The sequence below is a fragment of the Hyposmocoma kahamanoa genome, unplaced genomic scaffold (assembly GCF_003589595.1).
Source record: "Hyposmocoma kahamanoa isolate Upper Pololo Valley unplaced genomic scaffold, ASM358959v1 102, whole genome shotgun sequence".
NCBI lineage: Eukaryota > Metazoa > Arthropoda > Insecta > Lepidoptera > Cosmopterigidae > Hyposmocoma > Hyposmocoma kahamanoa.
The window spans coordinates 16,257,913-16,281,837 of record NW_020653337.1 but is presented as its reverse complement, the minus strand read 5'-3'; the positions used below and the strand labels follow the sequence as shown (position 1 = coordinate 16,281,837).

General features: G+C 35.5%; 1 protein-coding gene across 2 annotated transcripts in view; it reads right to left on the bottom strand.

Annotated features, from left to right (window-relative positions):
* LOC113231985 (alpha-tocopherol transfer protein-like) overlaps positions 1–23,925 on the bottom strand; it is a 75,306-nt gene that overhangs the window by 17,365 nt on the left and 34,016 nt on the right. The window contains exons 1-2 of one of the 2 annotated variants that reach the window (XM_026466611.1): positions 19,814–19,952; positions 6,603–6,782 (exon numbers count right to left, since the gene is read on the bottom strand). In XM_026466611.1, coding sequence (XP_026322396.1) covers positions 6,603–6,782; positions 19,814–19,823 — 190 coding nt within the window. In that variant the 5' untranslated portion in view covers positions 19,824–19,952. Of the gene's footprint in view, positions 1–6,602; positions 6,783–19,813; positions 19,953–23,925 lie in introns of those variants that run through there. The other variant, XM_026466603.1, reaches the window with a different exon arrangement.

Sequence of the window (23,925 nt, the reverse complement as noted above, 5' to 3'; positions counted from 1 at the left end):
GTTTGGTTAATGGAATTACTAGAACTGTTTATATTTTTTTAATATTTGGAGGTTTCGAATCACTTAGTTTATCTCTGTAAAACGTAGACGAGACAAGCTATAATTTGTCATTAAAATATCAATTTACGAATTTTTGTGTCACGTTATTTCTTAACAGCATCCAATTACAGAATATGAAAACATTTGTTTTCAGTTGTTGTTTCATTCTTTATTACATGTTTATAATATGTCTGCCTTTTTATTGTATTTACGCATTCCGGCTAGTACCAGGCTTTCGTGATTATTCATCGTATATAAAACAAAAATAACTCATTTCGTGGTATATAAACCAGTAATTACTGATAATCATCTAGTGAACTACGAAAACCTTAAAATCTATGTTATTTGTAGGTCACTTTCTGTCTAGTGCCAATCAATCAATTGGCCGGTTCTTCAGGTGAGCTAGAGATGTACCGCAACATCTGAGTGATATCTCAGTCAATTAGAGTGGATCATTAATACGGACTTGGATGTATTTTGTTAATACCGGTGAGATCAACGTCGATTAATTGATTTTGGAAGTATACTATATCTTGGCTTGCGGATATACATAACTAATTTAAATCAGACACCAAAACAATACACTACGTTTTTTAGTTAATTTCCATAGGAAAAAAATCAAAAAGTATTACTGTCTAATGTTCCTCCAGTGTTGCGATTTGGTTTTTATAAAAACCGGTTTTTTTATGCATTGACGCAAGCGTGGATTGTGAAAATTTTTATTTCTGTTCACATTTTCGTAATTCACGGTACTATTAGGTAATTAATATTTTTTAAATCTACTAGTTTTATAACATCAAGGGACCAACAAATTTTGCGCTTGATACGCGCCTGTCCATAACAGTTACAGTGCCACTCAGAGCTTTAAATTGCAAAGATCTGAGGGGCACTGCCACTGCACCGTCATCGTCACCCTGAGACGTAAGGTGACAAGTCCCATGTGCCTGTAATTTCACCAGCACCTTTACCCTTCAAAACCGTTTAAAACCGTAAAAAATTATAATTAATGGAATCAAGAATTGGACAATAATTATTTGTCCAAGTTTCGATCAAAATTTGTAAAAAGAGTCCAGTAAATTATATATTTAGGTTAGGTCCAGTAAATTATATATAAATTATATTTTTAGGTTGTTTTGTCGCAGTAATTATTTACAAATTCACATGTTACACACTTTATGATGAAATTCGGAATTTTATTATTTCACTAATGTCAAAATATATTCATATTGGCCCTGGCCATATTCAGGTCCATAAATGACTTGTCAGCCTTTATCTGGAAACATGTACTTCCCTCTGAGGTGATTTGGTTTCAATCTGATGCAAAAACTCTATTCAAATTTCCGTGGAAGAAGAACATAACGTACATCTCTATGGCAAAGGAATTTCAAAATAACCACTGGAAAGATATAACAAACAGAAAATGGAACTATTTGATAAAAAAAAATAATTTGTATACTTATATTCAATCTGGCATTACGGTCAATTTGACACCTTAGCCTGTCCCGAAGAAAGAATAATTTTACTATTTTCTATGGCGGAATAGAAGTCTGATTGGAAACGAAGTGAAGCGTCGTAATTACACAACTGAGTCTAACATCTAGCTCTTAAACAGGTCGAAAGGACACAATGTCATTAGCTATTTGACATTCGAATTATCTGTAATTTGTTCCTAACAATTGTAACCTTTCTTGACTTCAATGATGCATGATTAGGCTACAGTATAAATTAAAATTAGCATAGCAGTCAGATGTTTTTTTCTCCGAAACTGAAGGGATGCAGAAAGTAAAACAAATAAATGTATTTTCTTTCTTTCTTCTAAAATATTAATTTCTTCTTAAAGTTAATTTCTGTACTGTCTGATAATAAATATAAAATGTTATACGGAATCGATTATTATCCCGCCAATCCAGGGACAAACAAAAGTCCAGTACTGTCCAGTCCTCCCCGTGGCAATTTTTGATTCGGTTGATAAATCTAAGTTTGCTTATTTGGCAATGAATTTGTTAAACTATTGTTATACATTTTGAAGAACAAGGACAACGATATGAAATTGCGTATAAAGTTATCTTTGTCGTTTAATCATCGCCGCGAAAACCATGAAACAAAAAATGTCTTTTCATCTCGTTTGTCGCGCTCAATTTTTACGTTGACAAAATTACTGTGCAAATGTTTTAAAATCAGCTGTGACCTTGCAGCCATGTTTGGCACTGTGTTAATCTTTTGTAGTCTTTCGTCGCCGGCACTCGAGATGACATAAAAATGTGAAGTCACGGTGCTCGCTATGTTCGATATTGTGATAAAATTTTCAAATTTCGGTTTATTATTTGAATTTGACAGCTAAATGTGGATATAATAGCTGTATCGAGGCGGCATACTACGGGGGCTGGTCTTTTGTTTGTCTCCATCATAACTAACGTAATCGACATTTTTAGCGAAATTGAGTAATCAACTTATTTGGGATCAGTTAAACGAGTTGTACAATCTCTATGAGCAGTTTTTTTAATTTCTTATTTACTTGGTGTAACGGGCTGGTATTCGCATCTCGACGTCAAGGCGCCTATTTCTTATTTAATTCCAGTTTGTGTTAAGCAAAATCAACGTAATGGATATTTTTTTAGGTGACAATAAAACTGTAGATGCCAAAGTTACCGAAACACATATTGGACAAAATTGTGATAATATTTAAGATTAGCGTTTCAAGTAAGAAAAGAACAGTCTGAAAGTGTCACTATGACTAAATCTGGTTTTAACTTTAGTGCTTGTCGTACGGTGAACGGATACAAAGAACTATTATCGTGTCAGTTGTACTTTTTATTTAAACGGATACTAGGGACTTTTTAATTCAGAGTAAAAGAATAATCTCATCACCCCTTTTAAAGAGTGTAAACCAGGTCAAGAACCTTTAATTATATTTTATTCTAAGCACCAATGAAGTGGTTTTTTTAATTTTCTTTTAAAAGGTTTTCCACCTCTGTCCGGAGCACAGTATGACCTCATAACTTTTTTTTATCATAAATGGTTACAAACAACCTATGTAAGTAATATAGGTGACAAATGATTGCATGTTGTACCTAGGTAACATAATCTTTGCATTTTACAATAAAAAATAGTTATCGTGCTTTAGCGGTGTAGTCACACTTGCCTCTGGTCCAGAACAACTATACACCAAGGTACAAAATCTTCACATAATAATACATGGACCACCCTTACGGTTTGTAGACAGGCGAGGGAAGCACTCCCTACGCTCAATGCCAGTCTATCTCGAATACTAATTAAACGTAAAAGGCAAGAGCTTCGCACTCTAACTGCCGCCCTAACGGGTCATGGTCCATACAATAAACACCTTTTCAATTTAGGTATAACAGACAGCCCTATATGCAGAGCGTGCATGGTGGGGGAGGAAGCGGCTGCGCACATCCTACTTCAGTGCTCCGGCGTGGCCAACTACAGGGCACAGTACCTTGGAGTGCCAAGATCGCTCCCCGAAGTCTTCAGCAAACTAAGGAGGCTGCTGAGATTCCTGGAGGAGCTTGGGTGGCACGTGTAGGACCCTGCACCCACCACACGCAAAATAGGCGCTTTGTCGTCGAGTTGCGGATACCAGCCCGTTGCACCAAGTACCAAGTACCACACTTGCCTCGGTTCGTCGGGAAAGTGTGTTTAGAGTAGTGCTTTCAGTTTTAGACCTCAAGTCAAATTCAAAGTCAAAGATTAATGCTTTTATTAATCCTTAAACCTTATAAAACACTTTAATTTTTTATTGAATTGATATTCAATTATTTTTTGTGAAATTATTCCACTAGTTTGTTATAATTATTAATACAAAGATCTTCTGGCTAGAGACGTCGGTTCGAATCCGGCCGGATCGAAGGAATTTTTTCTGAGTGTTCGATCTTTGTATTAATAATTATAACAAATTTTTAAAACATATTATTTTCAGCCAATTATGAGCGTCATTAAATATTCCCCTAAGAAAAAGTTCAAAGCGTGATTTTAATGTTCAAAATAAACTTCGTAAAGAGTATGTCACACTTACCCATACTGACCTAATTTTATTCTTACACGAAAGATAAAGCATTTTTATTACATTAATGATTCTAAAATATCGTACACCAGCTTCAACAGTGTCACAAAAAACATCACAATTTTTGGGTTCCGTAATAGGTTCATACTTCTTCGCTTAAAAAAACAGCATCTATTACAGGGCTGGTAAATAAAATAAACATCGTAACAGCATATACACATTTTTAAATTAGCTAACTTATTTAAAAACATAAACATCACTTACTTGCCGCGTTTTCTATTTTTAAATGCGAAATGATGGCATTACATAGGATTATTTGTAGCAAACCTACGATTCGCCGCGATGCCGATGAATAAAATATATATAGAATCTTATTGATTTGTCATCAATTGTCGTGTAATTGGAGAAGACCATGCGCGATATGGAGCAAAAAATAAAACACTTATGTTAAAAGCATTATAGAGGTTTGTTTAAGAATCTAAGCGTTTTTACTACTGCGAAGTGTCCCGTATCATTGGTATATTTACAGTTGTGTAGCTGCCAGCTATGTAAATACTAAGATCGCAAAAATATAAATAATTTATCTTATTTGCATTTGTTTTGAACCATTGAAGTACACCTCTCTGGTAAATTTGAAATTCTGTATACAGAAGTACTACTTAAATTATTTGATGTTGTGACATTCATAACAAGCCGTGGTAGTCTAATGTTTTGGCCTACCGCCTCTCAAGCAAAGGTCGCACCTCTGAGTTTTTCGGATTTTATGTGCGAAATTCAATTTGTTTACCATTTCTGTTACTATTGAGCTTTTCGGTGAAGGAAAACATAGGGATGAAACCTGCACGTCGAAGAAGATTCACAACCCTTGGATAACGTGTGATGTCCCTTACCCGCATTAAAACTAGTGTGGCGGACAATGGCCAATACCCTCACCTGGTATAAGATCCGTGCCCAGCAATGGGATGTTAAAAAGGTCAAGATATATAATATAATACTAGTTCAATTGTACAATCTCTTGATTGCTCATCAAGCTTAGCACAGACTTTGGACCGATTTTGTAAGCGGCATAAAGTGGAATATAAATCTTAAAAATAAATAATTATAATATTTTCTTACGATATCAAACGATGGGACGAACAAATCGTGCTCCTGGTGGTAAGCGACACACTATACCCATGACAGTTGCAGTGCCACTCAGTCGTTATTTAGATTGGCGGCAGGCGCAAATGCGGATGCGGGTGCGGGTGCGTCTAAATCAAATGTATGTAGACGCTCGTTGCGTTCACAGCGGAGGCGCGCACCGGCGCCTGTCACGAGGCGGGTGTGGGTGCGCGCGCGCCGCGTGATTTGATGGTGGCTCGGTCTGCCCATGGTCCGCCCGTACCTTTCACAGTGCTTAGGTCTAGCGTCTGTTTGTGATTTTGACGTGTGAATCTACCCGCACTTAGCCGCTTCGGCAATGTGAAAGGGAAGACGCCAAGACACTCGCTGCCGCCTGCCGCGCCCGCGCCTGCACTCGGAATGAACCCCCAAACTCAGAGCTTAAAATTGCAAAGATCTGTGGGGCCCTGTCACAGCGCCCGTTACCCTGACTTAAAGTTGACTGGTCCCATGTGCATGTAGTTTCACCAGCACCCTAAAGGCCTGTTCAGATATACGCGTTATTCGCTGCTACTGTGCGTAGCGAAATCCATTATTCATTATCATTTATTATCATTATTATTATGTCAATTTATACTGCTTCCGTGGCCTTGCGGTTACCATGCCGGACTGCCACGCAGAGGTCCCAGGTTCGATTCCCGGGCCGGGAGAAATATTTGTATGGCCTACATTTATTTCTCTCGTGACTTTGGGTGTAATTTGTGGTTGTCTATGTGTGTCCATGGCACCCGCGACACAGGGTTTCCCTAGTGCGGGGCTATGTTGAGTGTGTGCGTTACTATTATTATTATTAATTTGTCGTCAATAACTGACTTGCGGGGTGTGCGGAGGGGATGAATTTGCTACTGCTCCCGCGTCGTGCGGCGAAACCTGGGGGTTTACTCTCGATCTCCGTCCACCATCCGTCCGAAACAATTATTGCCAAATGAACAATACTTGACCAAATGAAAAGACGCGTGATGCGAATGAAGCTTCATTCTTGATACTTGTCTTTTAATTTTGTCAAATATTACTTGTTTGACAGTAATTGTTTCGGACGGAGATCGAGAGTAGACCCCCTGTTTCGCAAACCAAACGAAATGTTGCGGTATTCTGGTTTCGCTCTTGTCGCGAAACTTCATACACATACCCGTGGGATGCCGCGTGGTATTTGTCGCTACCCGCAGCGGTAGCGAATATCGCTTAATATCTGAACTGGCCTTTACCCGTCACAAACAGATATGGTGGTAGTACTTCTGGACGAACACTTTCACAAGGAGTTTTATTGCCGCTTAGTTTAATCTAAAGCTGACAAGACATATTAGAACCTTGAAATCCATGAAATCCATCCAAATGGGAAAACTAATTTGCCTGTTTTTATTCATATACAAAAATTCACCTTTAAGCAATCTTCTCAGCTCTTCAACAGCTGGCTTGACAACATCTGGAGTCTCTCGAAGCTCACGACGCGCGATTTCCTTTATCTTCTCATCGGGTTCGTCGAGTTCAAATTGTAACAGGAAGTCCCCTAACTGCACCGCCGGCAACTTTTCTATATTTGACAGCATGTGCTGCGATACTGCAACAAAAAATTCAATACGTTGATGAATATGCCACAAAATCTTACTAAGTACCCCATATCGAACAAAGGAGTTCTCTGTAGGTGATATGAAGTCCATACTAATGATAATTTCGACCCACTACTCGGAACACTCAGAACCAAGAAAAAGATATTTTTCCAAATGGGTTTGGACGGAAATGGAACCCGGAATCTCCATATCGCACTGCTATTATAAACAGTGTTGCAATTCAAAATGTGCGAAATTTAAGATTGTCTAATATTGCTGAAAGTAGAATTTCAATAATGTGAGATACAATTATAAGATTGCTTAAGATGAAACAAACTTTTTGTGAGATAGTTCTGGATATAGTATATTTTTTCCTTTTATTTTTAAATATATATGTCGAGTAGGAAATTGTTTAGATGTGTTTAATAAATTCTAATAATCTTTCACGGGAAGTGAAGAAGATTTTGCAAAATATACACTTTTTGTGGTAATTACACTATTGTATTAACAGTAGCTACGATATTCGTGTCTACTGAATCAAATACTGAACCAGGGTGGTCTATATTTCAGCGTTTAAATTCATTTTGCACGCACAAGGCATAATTTGCGCTAATGTAGGTATATTGAGTTTTCTATAGTTTATTCATGACCTTGAAACGTGTAGGTATTAATTAACGATAAATTTTGAAAGTGAGATCACACAGATGATGATAGTAATATTGTAATCAATATTCCTTTACAACAGAGACCATAGCTATAAGATACATTTTCTGTTTAAATAAAGCTGTATATTTCTAAAAGCAATGAGTAATTATTATTATTTCACATTACTAGGTATATGTTAGTTGCTATAGAAAAATATAATTATTACCGACTTATGTTTTGTTTTTGTTTGTGTTATGTTTTGCTTACGTGATTTATGACGTCTAACACGTACAAGTAGTTAATGTAAGTCACAAGCTCACTCTTAAATTTTTTGTGTCTCTTTAAAGCGCATAAACATATATAAAGATGTTCGGCAATAATATTGAAATTAGCGACTCGTGGGGCAAAAGGCAAAGGCTAAGCACAAAAATAAATCGCGAAGATAAACTCGGGGCGTGTAATGTTGCAGTCACACAATGAAAGTGTAATCTATGCATACATTTTTTTATTATATTTTTGTTTTCCTTTCATGTTTTTCACGCTTTTTAAAATTATTTTTAACCGACTTAAAAAGGTGGAGGTTCTCGATTCGTCTGATTTTTTAAAATTTTGTTGTTGTATGTATGTTACGCGATAATTCCGGCCCGAATTTATAAACCGATTTTGATGATTGTTTTTTGTGGGAAAGAGTAGTACCTCAGTAGTAGTCCCATTTTGAAGAAAATATTCCACCTCTAAGGGTGGCAAACGTGGGGATGAATCCGGATACTTTAATATATTTATCTACATTATACAATATTATTACATTGGTAGGTGAATGTATAATAAGTAACAACAAGGAGAAGAATCACATTTAAATACTGTAACCATAGAGTATAATTGATATTATTATACAGACAGGAAGAAACTGAAAAAAGTAAAATATTATTATAATTATTATATTGAGCACTGGACAAAGAGCTGTCAGGTTTGATAACAAATAATTAAGGGACTCAAAACGAAACATACTTAAAATAAAAATTAATAGTTGTAAAAGTGTTACTACAGTAACCCGCCATTTAAAAAAAGTAAAATCTTGATCGTTTCAATCATAGACAGGTAGGTACCTACGTGACATTAGATTGACGTCATATCGGTATAGATTGTACTGTAAAAAGAGCGAGCGTGCATTTGGAGTATAAACAAGGTGAAATGTAGATTCCCTGTCGAAACATAACTGCAGCAGGCTTTCTTATATTACTTTTTTCACAGTTCTGATATTTGCGCGCGCAAAATTTTACAATTTAAATTTTTTTCTACCCACTTGGTGAGTTTTGACCTCAATTGTCTTAAGTCACTGTTCGAAATTCAAAATTTGGGCTTCGTCACGATCAGTACAATTGTAATTTTTATGCAAGTTTCCAATTTCATGACAATTTGTTAGGAACGGGCATTCCGTTCGTAAATTGTGAAAATTTGAATAGATACCTTAGAAAATTTCGCTTGCTCCATTCGTTGTGCTTCGATGACCTCACCAGTATGGCTAGCTCGACTGGGCGCGACTTGCGCGAGAGTGACATAAAGCGCGGGATCTCTATGCCACAATAGTAATATCTCGCGTTTTATGTCGCTCTCGCGCCAGTCGCGGCCTGTTGTGTTGTGATGTGTTGCAATAATTTTATTATTTCCAAGCTTTGTAAACGAACATTATTATCTACGCGTTAATCACACAAAAACAATAGGTACCGCACCTCCGTTGAATTGCGCAAGTTTTAAATAATTTTAAACGTGCAAATTGACATGGAAGAACAAACATGTTTATGCATTCATTCATTTCTACATAGAGAGCGCAATAGGATTGAAATAGTACAACATTTAAGAGCTCTTCTAATGTACTCAGTAGCCCAAAAACTATAAATAAAACTCTCTGTACTCTAAATAATCGTCAATCATGTAATCTTTTGAAAATGGAAGTTGCTTTACCGGAGGTGCGATATATTCTTGACAGGCTGATGGTTAACGCTTAGGGCGCGTTTCCATTATGTTGTAACGTTTTATTTATCGTCGGACGACTGTCGCGTCTAGCCTGTTCCCATATCACAATTATATCTGTCGTGACGTTTATTTTATCGTTGAACGGCTGTCGTCTAGCTGCCCCCACTAGGTCGTGACGACAATTTATCGGTTCACGGTAACCACGTTCTCGTTTGCACGACAAAATCGTTTGAAGCTGCGATTAACTATTGTCACATATTTATCGTGACGTTTTATTTATAGTACTCTTCCCTTTGTCTCGACAGTCTGTCGAAACGTCAAAAAAGGCGTGAACGACAATTAATCGTGTTGAATAACTTACATATACAATCTGCGACACTTTAAACTGCACGACGATCTGTCGTCACGACATAATGGGAACGTGCCCTTAGAGCGCGGACGAAGCACAGATGACGCGCGTTATCGCGATTCAAACGGGATTCAGACGCAATGACTAAACTTGTGCATACGTTGTTCTTAATGAACCTCGATGGTGCCTTGCGTGCGGTGACGAAACACGCATCGTCGCCTGCGCGTCAGAGTACGCCGTGTGTATTAGGCTATTAAAGAACTGCGAAAGCACGATTACACTCACGCAGTGATACAGAGATGAATCCCTTGAAAACACATCAGTCGATGCGTCCGCGACAGTGAGCGGTGGCACGGGACTAAATTGTTTGTTGGAGCATTGTATTTTATGGTTTTTAAGTACCATCAACTAAAAGAGGTGGTAGTTCAACTGACTGTCTAAGGGTCGACTCGAAATCATACTCAAGTCCCTGCCATTACGGTCGTATTTCCAGTGCTGGAAATCAAACACAGATCCCGACTTGAGCATTGAGTAGAGTTCTAGAATACGACCCTAACTTTTTCTTCATTATTATTAAAAACGTACTGTTGAAAAGATGACGACAGTGGCAATCTGTAACATTTATACTCGTTCAATCGTCAACTTCTTTTTTAATGGCACCAAGTGAAGGAATGAACAAGTTGTGCGCTTGGTGGTAAACGGCATGCCTGTCCACAACAGTTGCAGTGTCAGAGTTTAAATTGCAAAGATCTGATGAACACTGCCTCTGCGCCCGTCACCCTGAGACATACATTGAAAAGTCCCATGTGCCTGTGATTTCACCAGCATAAACTACTGTCGAGTCATTTTAAAGTACTATCAAATCTTAATTGCTCTGTAAAAGCCAAAATAGCTCCGTTCAGGCAGATGTAAGACAACTAGTATATCTACATATGTAAATAATATGCTAGTGGGAGGTATAACCATATCTATGGGTATAACCTAAGTAATCATAGCACGTGTCTATATATATATTTATAGCAGACATGCCTAGAATAGACGTGCGAGTTAAAGAAGTGTTTACTATTTTGTTCCTTGGTCAAAGTTATATCAAAGTCAATCTATAAATAATCTTTATTTCATAGGTAAGCAAATTATACTTGAAATCTTCGTATTGATTAAACGTAAGTAATTAACAAGTAATTAATAAGTAATTAGTAAATAATTGATTAAACTTCGTATTGCTCTTTCGTAATGCAGATTCCCCTGAGAAGAATGAGCATGATATTCTAGGGGTTGCTCTTTTCAATATTTATTTCAAACATCATATAAATAAATCGACATTGCCAGCAAGAGCTAAACGGGTCATGACCACAGATTTTTGTCATCCAAGAACGCAGAAGCTGTATAATAAATAGCCTTTAGTATAGTTTTACGCCTCGTGAAAGGCAAATTTTGAATATCAATCGGAAATTTATAATAGAAGCATTAATAATAGAAGAATTGTGAAGACGACTGTGAAGAACACATTACGTTCGAGTATATTGAAATGTTAAAAGCTTGAGTACTACCGTGTGTATACTGAGGATACGAAAAAGCCCAATAATGGTTAATATAGATAAATGTACTTACAACTAGACAAATAAGTACATAACAGATGGCGTTGCGACAAAAAAGTTGTTAAAAAACCAAAAACAAAGATGTACAACAAGTGCATAGAAAAATTCGTAAGGTCTGTTGGTTCGTTCAGCTCAGTTGGGAGAGCGTCAACCACGGTATGCAGAAGGCAAGACAAGGAAGTCCGATCCAGCCTGATCGAAGGAGTTTTTCTTAGTGTTCGAATTTGTATTAATAATAATTGTAACAAACTAGTGGAATAATTTTACAAAATATAATTGAATATCATAGTAGTAAACCATTGTAATATTCAATAAACTTAATATTATAAATAGGTAATTGTCAAGTAAATTCATCATTATCACGTGATGTTAGGTTTTACGATAATACTTAAGTTTAATGACATCAGTATTGACCCTTTGACGTGTGGCGGCTGAGATTATTTTTAATTTTTATTTAACGCAATGGGGACACATTAACATAAGTCAAAGTCGATACCCTGTCTTGTTGTTTGTTTTATGTATAAGTAAAAAGTAATTAGGTCATTAGGTCATATTTGGTGGCTATACTTATAAGTTAACAATATATTTGTAACAATAACTTACATTATTATGTATATTATTTACTTACATTAGTTAATACATAATAGTTTTAGAGTTAGGTAAATGTATTTGCGTGTGATGCACTTTGGTGCATGGCTTACTGGGTTGCAATCGCAATGCGCATATATGGCACTGGCAGAAAACCAGCGCTGTTTGACTTTTCACGGTCTACAGTATTTATGCTGAGTCAGTGCCATTTCAGCTCAAACTGTAGTCATACATAACATTTTGTTACCACAGTATTTCTTTGTTTGTTTCTTTCACCGTATTTGTTTTTATCACAGTATATTATGTTTGATATAAATGTGTATTAAAATTGATGACATGAAAATTGCTTGGAATCCACACCAATTGTTAGGTTTCGAAGTAGAAAATTCCAGTACTGTGAGTACCAGACCAACGAAATTAACTCCGAGGCCATTACCCAGAACACCAAGACCAGAACCTAATTAGGAAGGTTCATTTTCCTGGTCAATTTCCTTGGTCCTTGCGGGACACCTTTACATCTAGTGCACGCAGTGCTAACAGCTAGGCCACCGAGATCGTCCTCGGTCAATGAATTGTAAAAGGTTACGCCGATTGCTGGAGAATGTCCTCTTACCACCTTACCTATTTCAGCATTACTGTGTTCCGGTTTTGAAGGGTATAAAGGTGCTGGTGAAATTACAGGCACATGGGATTTGTCTACTTACGTCTCAGGGTGACGGGCGCAGAGGCAGTGCCCTTTAGATCTTTGCGATTTAAAGCTCTGTTCTGGACAGGCGTGTAGCTTACCATCAGGCGCAAGACTTGTTCGTCCCGTCACTTGACATCACAAAAAAAAAATTATCTTTGCGCGGAAAAGTATCACTTTCTGCACGGTTGCTTGCTATTAATATTATTATTTACTTTACAAAAATTAGAAGCTTGTGACGTAAACGGATGTCTATTAGAGTGGCTTCGTTCATACTTATCGAACAGATATTAGTCAGTCGTCATAAAAGGCTTCGAGTCTAATGCACATCTTGCACAATCGGGTGTACCGCAGGGCTTTAATCTGGGACCGCTACTGTTTATTCCCTATATAAACGATATCACCTCTTGTGTACAGCACTGGAGGTACGCCCTCTTTGCCGATAATTTAAAACTTTAAAAAAAAGTGGAATCCAGTCTGGATATAGCATTGATTCAAAAAGACTTGGGCAGGATTGAAATGTGGTCTAAGTCTACGGAATGGAACTTAATTCTGGAAAATGCTCATTCGTTCGCTGTACCAGAAAGTTGAATGCTATTTCTTCGGCGTATTATATCAATGGTCCACTTTTAGAAGAATTATGTGACGTAAGAGATTTGGGTCATAACCTGGATAGTAAACTGAAATTTACACCACACATCAACTACGTTACTAAGACGACAGCTCAAATGTTAGGTTTTGTTAAAAGAAATTCGCGATCATTTTGTAGCAAAACCAAAATAATTTTATTTAACACCCTAGTTCGTAGTCAACTCGAATATGCTTCTGAGGTTTGAAACACCGGGTATACGGTGCACTCTCAGCACTTGGAGTCTGTACAACGGGGTTTCACAAGACATCTCGCCTTTCTTTCGCGGAATAGTTCACATAGGTTCCCGTATGACCAGCGTTTGGGGTTTTTTAAAATGAGCTCATTGCGAGATCGCCGTAGATTGCATGATGCACTATTTTGCACAAATGTGTTAACGGAACCTTAAAGAGTGTAGACTTGCTTTCTCATATTTCACTATCAGTTCCGGATAACTTACTCCGGAAGCCCATCACTTGGTTGTTCCATCCACCGGTTTGTAGAACCAATGTCGTCAAACATGCCCCTGTGTCTCGTCTCTGCTGCACTTATAACGAACTCAGTGCTACTTTACCTGACCTCGATATATTTTTTGATTCCCTTGCAAAGTACAAATCCACCATTTTAAAACACATGTTTGCGAGTGTACCCAATTAAATAATTGTGTGATTGTCTATTCTTTTAATTCTTTTTATTTAATTTTGTTTAATTTTTAATTTATTGATTTATTTTGATTGTTTTTACTATTAATATTCATTTTTCGCCGAGAACTCGACTGGCGTCAAATAGATGTGGAAAAAATTGGTTTTATTTAATTAAGTACCAGATTCTTTGTTTGGGTAATTATTTACTATATTTCAATACAATATTTCCATACAATTAAAATTAATTACGTTTCTGTCTACATACATCCTGTTTATATCATAATTTAAATTAAGAGCGTTTATTTTTGACTCCGATTTTTTATACACATTCTTTAAGTTGGTTATTTTTAATAACAGCACCTACACACATCAAAAAAAGTTTGCGATCAGTTTGAAAACTTAACATATTTTTAATATGTGGAAATATTATTAAGAAATATGTAATAAATAGTTTTTTTGTTAAAAGTACAACATTAAATAAACAATTAAAATTAAAAACAAATAATAGTATCACTAAAGAGGTTTTTGAAATATTTTTAGAAATTAAAAAATATTTCAAGTTTTAAAAGTGATCGCAAACTTTTTTTGATGTGTGTACGCACTTGATTAATTACATGTTAAAGTTAAAAAAAAACCTTGAAAATGTTTCCAAAGTTTTTGTTTATTTCATAAACCTGAAAAATACATGTGACGCCAATTTGACATAAAAACCAACATTTCAAGGAATTATATATTGAAAATGCGTCTAGCCTGAACATCTCATGTTCTGAAGAGATTTAAAGTACAAACTTGTTGCACTACAAAAGCGTTTGACGCATGTGTTTTTTTATAACATCCATAACAGTTACAGTGCCACTCAGAGCTTTGAAATGCAAAGATCTAATGGGTACTACCTCTGCGCCTGTCACCCTGCGTCCAATGTGCCTGTAATTTAACCAACCCCCTTACCCTTCAACCATGTACATTTGACTTAAAAGTTGCGAAGTTTTTGCTTATACAGGATGGAAATTTAACCATCATAGCTACCTCCGGGGAAATGATCATAAAATACTAACTTCGTTCAATATATAGAAGATATTTCGATTAGCATTCACAGATTTTGTGAAAATGATCAGTCCGCGTAAGGTAATTTTCACAATTTTTTTCCAAGTCTTCCAATCTTATTTCTGATAAGCATCAAAAACCTCTATTAGGCTAAGTGAGGTAAGAGTATAATAGAAATGTCAGAAATCTCCAAAAGCTTTGCTATAAATTTCGTAAGGACATTGAATAAATGAGTCATTGTAAGTAGTTACAGGAAAAGAAACTTAACATAATATAAGACAAAAAAAGATAAAAAAGATGGTAAGTGCAAAATCTGGGAATGCCAATTTTCATATCTATGATGCCAATCTAAATATCTTTAAAATTCATGGATACTCTTCTGAGATCTTTTCTTGTAGCTGTGATGGTTAATGGAGTTGTAATTATTGCTGACCCGTATTAAATTGCCACCCTGTATGTATATATAATCGGAATACATTACACTGTTTCTGGGATAGTCGGGTAAAACTGTGCAATTACCTATGGAATAGCCCTATGGCCAACGCTTACAATTATTGAACAAAAGGCGAAAGGATGCTGGCAGGAGATGTATGTGACAACTGAGGATCGGCCGAAATGACGGACATTGTTTGAGACCCACATCTAGCAGTGAACTAAGATAAGGCTGAAAATAATGATCATCATCAATTTGAACTTTGACTTTGTTTTGCTTTACCTCTACCAAAAAATGAAGTTATAAAAAAAAGCTGTGTTTATTGCCAGTATTTATGGAAAAAATTTAACTTGTGTCGCAATTTACACATTGATGTTGAGAATAATAAAATATATTGCCTACTGCCTTATTGTGTTCGATGAGTTGAGTTTGATGATTCATTTATTTATTTACCTAAATGATTATGATTCATTTTAAGTAAATAGACAAAAATAATATAATTATAAAACTTACTTTGAAACTTGAATTGAAAGAATTAATTGGATAGTGCGTAATGGGTTACGTTGCTGATACATGGCACAGGGAATTTCCTAATTTGGAACCTGGTAATTAGTGTGGTTGTCTTAAAAAACTGCACGAGGTACAGTTTGAACCGTGGACTGCTTTATCAAGTGACATAAAGACAAATTTCGATAAAAAAAAATATTGTACGTAATTGTACCAAAATATATTTTTTTAAATAAACTTACATACCCTTTCTACAATCTATTGTATACTTACAAAATTGCTTGTTTCGAAAAGAATAGGTTTTCTTAACATTTTATAGTTTATATGTGAATATCTTTCATGACTGTAATAATAATTTGATTCTCGTTTGGTGCAGGTCTTCAGATCGATATTCAATTCGAAACCCTAATATATCGAAACTTCGTAAAAAAGAGTCTATTAACCAATTCTTATAAAAATCGATCGTTTTGATGTAATTGGGCCTAAATTTCATGCTCTACTGATATGTTTATATTCGTATTTTAGGCAAGCAAGAAATTACGAAGTAAACTCAAAACTTAATTTAATTTCTTGCTTAAACTTGGGCAAAGTTCTTTTTGTAAATAAGAAAAATTTGCTTAGTCGCAGTTAAAGTTCGTTTTATGAATCTCGGCCTTAAAGAGGCAATATAACCTCAAAAAGATATGTTTGATTCACAACTGTGAATGTGTTGAATAAAATAAAATAAAATAAAATAAAATAAAATAAAAAAATATTGGAAAAATATTATAATAAAATTGAAAATATACACTGATCAGTTTATGGCGTGAAAACACGACTCGTAAAAATTTTCACCATAGAAAAAAACACAAACTTACCCCGAAATTTTAAAAGAATATCGCTGTATTCAATAGATACTTTACATAATACCAGGATTTTGTATAGTATATGATATACATTTTTCAAATCTATTCCTTACCGAATATAGAAATTAGAATATAGAATATAGAAATTACAAAAATAACCGTAACTTTTCTAATTCTTACGAAAATAGAACAGATGTTTATAAATATTTAAATCAAACCGTATGAATATTCTACGAGTCTCAATCACAGTTTAGACGTAGGACAGTTAGACTTATTGCAAGACATATAGAGTTGAATTTTGATCTTAAGTGTCAAGCACGACGAGTTCGTGACCCTGTACTATTAAGACAACATTAGTGATGATAAATTAAATCAATCAAAATGATCTTTCTTAGGTAAACAAATCACACTTGAAATCGTCACATTTATTACACACTAGATACTATAAAGCGTGAAACATAGAGAGGGCGGGCGCGGATCGAGCGCAAGTCGGGTCGGGACCGCGGCGAGTCTAATTTCGTGTATCGTAAATCGCGGGCGCGAGCGGAATTACCGCGGTTCCGACACGACGACGACCCGCACCCGCTTTGTGTGTTTCACGCTTTAGAGTCAAACTGTCTTATCATTTATGTTATCTTTAACAGAGCAATAACCTTGTTTCTTAGTAAACTGCCCGTGCCATAACCAACCCTGTACACTGGCTGATCGGGGGTAAGAACCTGAACTTGAAAGGTTCCTGTGCGGCACACAGGTTATAGTGCCCTTCTTGTATACCCTAACGGTCGGTAGGAAGGGTCACTATAATCAAAATTAATGCAGAAAGATATGGGGCTGTCTGTATCATAACTAACGCATTTGCATTTTCGTTTCTTTCGAATTATTGGCACCTAAAGATTTTTATTTGAAAAATGTTAATTACGCCGATTTTGTTTAGCATTTAAAGTGAAACTAAATAAGATATTAAAAAATGATTAGAGGGGGTTGTAGATCTTATTTCGCTGATTCCAGATATGTTATTAGCTCAAGTTTGTTAAAAATGTCGATTACATTACTTATGATAGGGAGGGCAGTAAGGGAAGGCCTGTAGATGATTTTTGAACAGATCGAGAGATAGATCTGAAACTGCTTTTGGAATGTTATTATAATATTGAATACCTTGCGCCACAAAAGAACCGATAATTAATAACATAGTTAAGTGATCTGTTAGGTAGAATGTTTACGATGTTCAAGTCGTTAAAACCATAGATTAAAACATACTAGTTAAATGGCAGAGAATAACTGTTAACAATGAAGCGATATCCAATTCTTTAACTTTTTGTCCTGTTAAAAATAAATTGAGAAAAAACTTTTTCTTTAACTTTAAAACCAAGTTGTACAGGGTCAATATCACGTCAAACTTGACACTTAAAACTTAAGCATAAGGTGTCCAGCTTGATGTGCTCTTGACTGTACATAGATTTTCTGCCTTTTGCACCTAGTTTAAACAGTCGTACATTAAAGTTAATCTTAATTAAACGTAGTTTTGTGTTTATTTTTAAATAAAAAACAAAAAATATTAATGACTTCCGTGTGCGGTTTATAAAGGTAGAAAAAAGAGATTGAAATTTTCCATAGTAGTTTATAAATGGGTTACGTAAGGAGTTAGATTCGTGTTTCCCACATCATTATAAGTCAATTAGGATTCGGTAAAAGACATTATCTTAAAGGTTATTTCAAGTAATAGCTCTTTTAAATATCTTTAACGTCACTGTTTTTTGTAAATAAAGCACAGGCATTGCTCCTCATAGTTCGGAGTAAATCACTAACTCACGAGTGAGTGCTTCACTCACAATTATGCACTGAGTGTATAATTCTATCTTTATTTAAATTTATTACTAAAGTTGTTCGGTTTCACGGACACTTCACGGAAAAACTTCGTCCAAGGAAGTCCTGTCACCTATTTCTGCCGCCAAGCAGCAATGTATGTGTGTGTGTCCTGGTATTTAAGAGTAAGGGTGCTGGTGAAATCACAGACATATGGGACTTTTAGTTATGTCTTAAAGTGACGGGCGCAGTGGCAGTGCCCCTCAGATCTTTGCGATTTAAAGCTCTGAGTGACATAGCAACGTTGTTTAAAAAAAGTTGCTTAACATGTGGTAACCAGGCTTAATAAAAAAAAAACTATATTTTTTGCACCTGTTACCGTGGGACCTGTACAGAGGTGGTTCCTTTGTAAAAACAAATATACGCGATTTATAACAAAGTTTAATTTCCAACGTGTAGCAGTCACGTAATTTTAAGAACTCCATATTGTTTTTGTTGGATATAAACTATAGTATAGGCAGTACTGCCAATGTCAAGTAGATAAGTTTATGTAGTATGTAGGTAGATAAAAATTTCGACGTCGTTGAAACAGACGACTCGGCCGATTCTACGCAAAACAAATTATGATATAAATATTTGATAATTAAGTACTATATTTTTTACTAGATTTAAAATTTAGGGTTGTGGTTGATGCTTAAAATATGCGCTATTTTTCAGTTACAATGAAGGTAGGTAACGTCAAAAGTATTTTATAGGTTCCGAAATAAATCCCACTTCACAATAAAATTACGTAGTGCTTTAGCAATTACCCCAATATTCAAGAACCTAATTTGACCATATCTAATGTTCATAAAATGTATTGAATTCAATTACAATGGTGTGATATTTTTCCACAGATTTTGTAAAACACATTATGATATAAATATTTGATAACTAAGTACTATATTTTTTACTAGATTTTAAATTTAGGGTAGTGGTTGATGCTTAAACTATAGATATGCGCCATTTTACAATTACAACGAAGGTAGGTAAGGTCAAGTGTTTTATAGGTTGCGAAATAAATTCCACTTCACAATAAAATTGTGTAGTGCTTTTGCAATTACTCCAATACTGAAGAACCTAATTTAACCCTATCTAAAGTTTATAAAATGTATATACTTATAAAATGTATCGAATTCAATTACAATGGGTTGATATTTTTTCAGAGATTTTCTTAATTATATTTTGTATCAGATTTTTTTTAGACAATAGTCTACAAAATTGCAACACAATTATATATAACTGAAAATAGTCTCTTACCTTTCTCCATGATTACGAAAAATGCTAGCACGAAGAGCGGTTTACGTGATGAATCAGAATAACGTAACTGCGCGAAACGACGGAACCGACTGCGCGCGCGCCGGCCGGTGTTGTTTTATATTAACGCCCAAGCTGGGAGATTCCTGACCTGGGTGAAGTCATGTCGTTGTCGTTTGCTTATTGAGTTTAAATTAAGCTATTTCCAATCATCGCTTAGTAGTAAGTAATATTTTATACTCTATCGTATTTCCAAACGTAAAATGTATCCAGTAATTAGTTTAGTAGCACAAGTATACAGTTTAATCCGTTCAATGTATTTATCGAGTTCTTGGAAATAGGTTTTTTTTATCTAATAATTATTGGGCCTGAAACACGTATTTAACGAAACAATGTGCGCTCTTTACAAGTCCTATAGTCACGGCTGACGTAAGGTATTAAAACATTTTATAAAATCGCATTAGCACATTCAAACTCTGTGTTGTGGCATATCTGTCAACTCAATTAGAGCCATTTATTTACTTGGTATCTAAACAGAACATATTACAATACTAAGTACGTGAATTTTATTTCTATCTTAATATATGTATCCCCGTAACAGGGAAACAGCATTCTTATATGACTACAAACAGACAAGATCTAAGAAACAGAAACAAAATGATTACAATACTCTCAAAATAGCACATAAGCTGCCATGTACAAAATAAAAAAATATATACGAATGTGAAATTGGAATAATATAATAATGAAACTTTTTATTTCTACAATTAAAATGGAAGTCACTCAAACACATTTTTCAGTAATTTTCCCTTGATTCGATTATACTTGATGCTGATGATGCTACAAGATGAGTTGCGTTGGCGTTGCGACAAACGTTGCGCTGTGGCACTGCGTTGTAACACACTTAAACTATTTATTCACCAAATAAAAAATAAACCTAACTTATTCAATAACATAAAAATTTACAGGCAGTGGACCAAGCTCAGCACACACTGTGTAGATCATACACACATATACATCACTGATTTTCAGCTTTACATATAAACCAAGACGACATGCCACGTGCGTTGAAACAGCGCGCCACCGACCGCAAGCAATTTAGGACAGACAGCAGCACTTCAAACCGCCCATTGACGGATCTTGTTTCGGTACAGTGGAGGCGATGTTCGAACAAAAGTGTATAGCTTGTTATGCTCATAACTGTACCTTGAAATCATAGTGTTGATATCATCAAAGGTACTAAAAGTTACAAATGTATCTTCTTGCTGTCCCTATAGTTTCATTACTGTGATCGTGTCTCTCTTATTTTTTTGATATATACGAATCATGGAAATTACAACATGAAATTTAATTTCCGCAGATGTTCATAAATAATTTTATAATCCGTGCATACGCAGGTGGGCGTTAATCATTATTTACATTGTCTATGCAGTTATACGTGTATTTGGAGATTATGTACACATTATTATCTACATTGATTTTGGTATTATCTATAGATATTTCCACAGTGAGCCCGAACATGATTTAAATGACAAAGTAATCGGAATTAAGGTGGTTTTCTACCGGCGAGGCGAGGAGAGATGAGGCGACACGAGAATAGAAATTTGTATGGCCAAATTTCAATTCTCTTCTCGCGCATCTTCGGTAGAAAAGGTCTAGATTGACGAGGATGGGCGAGGCGAGAATTGAAATCTTTGTTGATGCGAGCTCGCTCTCGAGATGGCTATTAATATCAATCGTGAGATTGTGGGGTACATACGATTTGAAATTTAACAAAATGATAGTTTTATCTGATTCTTCTTCCGTTAACATATGTAATAATAATGTGCGATAAATGTTACTTCAGTCGCGTATTTATCGCCAGATGAATAGAACATCACTGTACCTACACTGTCAACAATCACACCGCGAGCTCGCGCGAGCTATTATGGCAATTTTAGGTGGATATAGGCCGGCAAGATTTCCATTCTGGCCTTTTCATGGCTCACCGGTGTAAAACTACCATCATGTACTCACTTAAAGTTGTAAATTTTATTTATGCGTTTAGCGTGTTCAGTATCTGCATAATTTATACTAAAAACAATTGAAATGTCCTTTATGTTGCCAAATATACAAATATTTTGAGCACGGGTACTTTTGTGTAAATAAGTTTGATTTATGGATATTATGTACATTTTTGGTTAGTATAAGCGTTCAAATATATTTGAATAATAATTTCGAATTCAAATATTCTTACTAGCGTTTACCATCTAGCATGCCAGTAGCGGTCATTCACTCGACTTTCGTCCCGAAGACGCAATTCGACAGCGACCGAAAACCGATCTTAATAAATCTGTCGCAATTTTGACATTGCTTGAGTCCTTTAGTTCACTTTCATAACTAAGTTTTCTTAACTGGTTAAGAAAAACCCTTTTTTTATTATTGTTTTCACAACTGGTTTTTAAACAAGAATACGAAGTGTTCATTCATAACTGACAATCACAAATAGTTAAGAAACGAATAATTATGATTATGTTTTTATAACTAGCTACAGTCAGCATTAATATGAGTAACATGAAGTCACCGACATAACCAAAATAGTGTGAAATTGGGGCATATCATTCGGTGAATTGTTAATATCACATTTTTATTATTATAAATATAATTTATTATTATCATTAGTTGTTATGTTTAATGAAAAATAAGAAATAGGAATTAAGTTACAATAATATACCAATTCACATTAAACTAATGTTTAAAACTCAGTGCATACCTTAATAACTATAATTCGTTTCTCCAAATTCACAATAAAAAAATACAAAATATGTCAATTTCCATTTTAAAAGTCACTAAACACTACGAATCTCTAAAAAAGGCAATTTTTTTTATTACACCCTTGATTTACAATCTATCAAACATTCTGCGTTAATCTTGGCAACTGGCTGGTGGAGTGGCTCGCTGACAGCGTCGGATAATTTAAACCTTTGTCAGTCGTTGTCAGCGGACCATCAAAGCATTGTGTTTTTAACTATTGATGTAATTTGCTTTTAAAATATATTATTTTACTACTGACCTGTTATTATAATTGTTCTCTCCCTCGTTAGCATTTGGAGTACGATTGCGTTAGGTCGAGTTTCAGAAATAGTCACGTTCAAATTTTGGTATTAAAAAAAAAGTTTTACTAATTTGCGTTAATTCTATATAATAAATAATTTTATGCCTTCTTTCTTGGACCATCTTAATTCTTTTAGTACTAAGATCCAATTTACTATGGAACAAGAGAATTGTGATACTTTAGCTTTCTTAGATGTTTTAATTAAAAGTCCTAAAAAATCCTAATAACACCTTAGGCCATACTGTATTTCGAAAGAAAACCCATACAGATAGGTATCGCAATGGTAATTCCCATCACCATCCTAGCCAGTTAGCTACCGTGGGCAAATCTTTGTTTCAGAGAGCACATGGTGTCTGCGACAGTAATCATCTGGCAGGGGAATTTCAACATATAAAGCAAGTCCTACATGCGAATAAGTTGAAGATTCCATGCCAATGCCACAGGCCCCGTGTGAAACCACCAACAGTCAAGCGAATACCTGCCATCTTACCTTACGTGAGAGGTGTTAGAGACAAGATCGGAAGAGACCTCAGGCGCGCATCTATCAAGACCTATTTCAAGCCCCTGAGGAAGATTTCTCAGTTCCTGAGACCCGTGAAACGTAACATCCCCTTACAGGATGCAGGAGTTTACAAGCTTGATTGTGAGTGCGGTCTCTCTTATATTGGACAAACAAAGCGAAGTATTTGTACCCGCGTCAAAGAACATATAGCTGATGTCAAACACCGTCGCGTAAACAAGTCTGCAGTCTGCGAGCATGTCATGGATAAACCTACACATTCAATGAAGTTTGACAAACCCCAGGTCCTTGCAAAAGAAGTCCGTTATCTACCCAGGATGCTGCGAGAGGCCATTGAAATTAAAAAACATCCTAATTTCAACAGTGAAGATGGTTTCTCCGTGCCACCAGTTTGGGATCCAGTATTTCCTCTAATGAAAAATCCCAAACAGACATAAGACTGCAGTACTAATTAATATGTTTTAGTTTATTCTAATTTCTATTAATAATTAATAATAAATT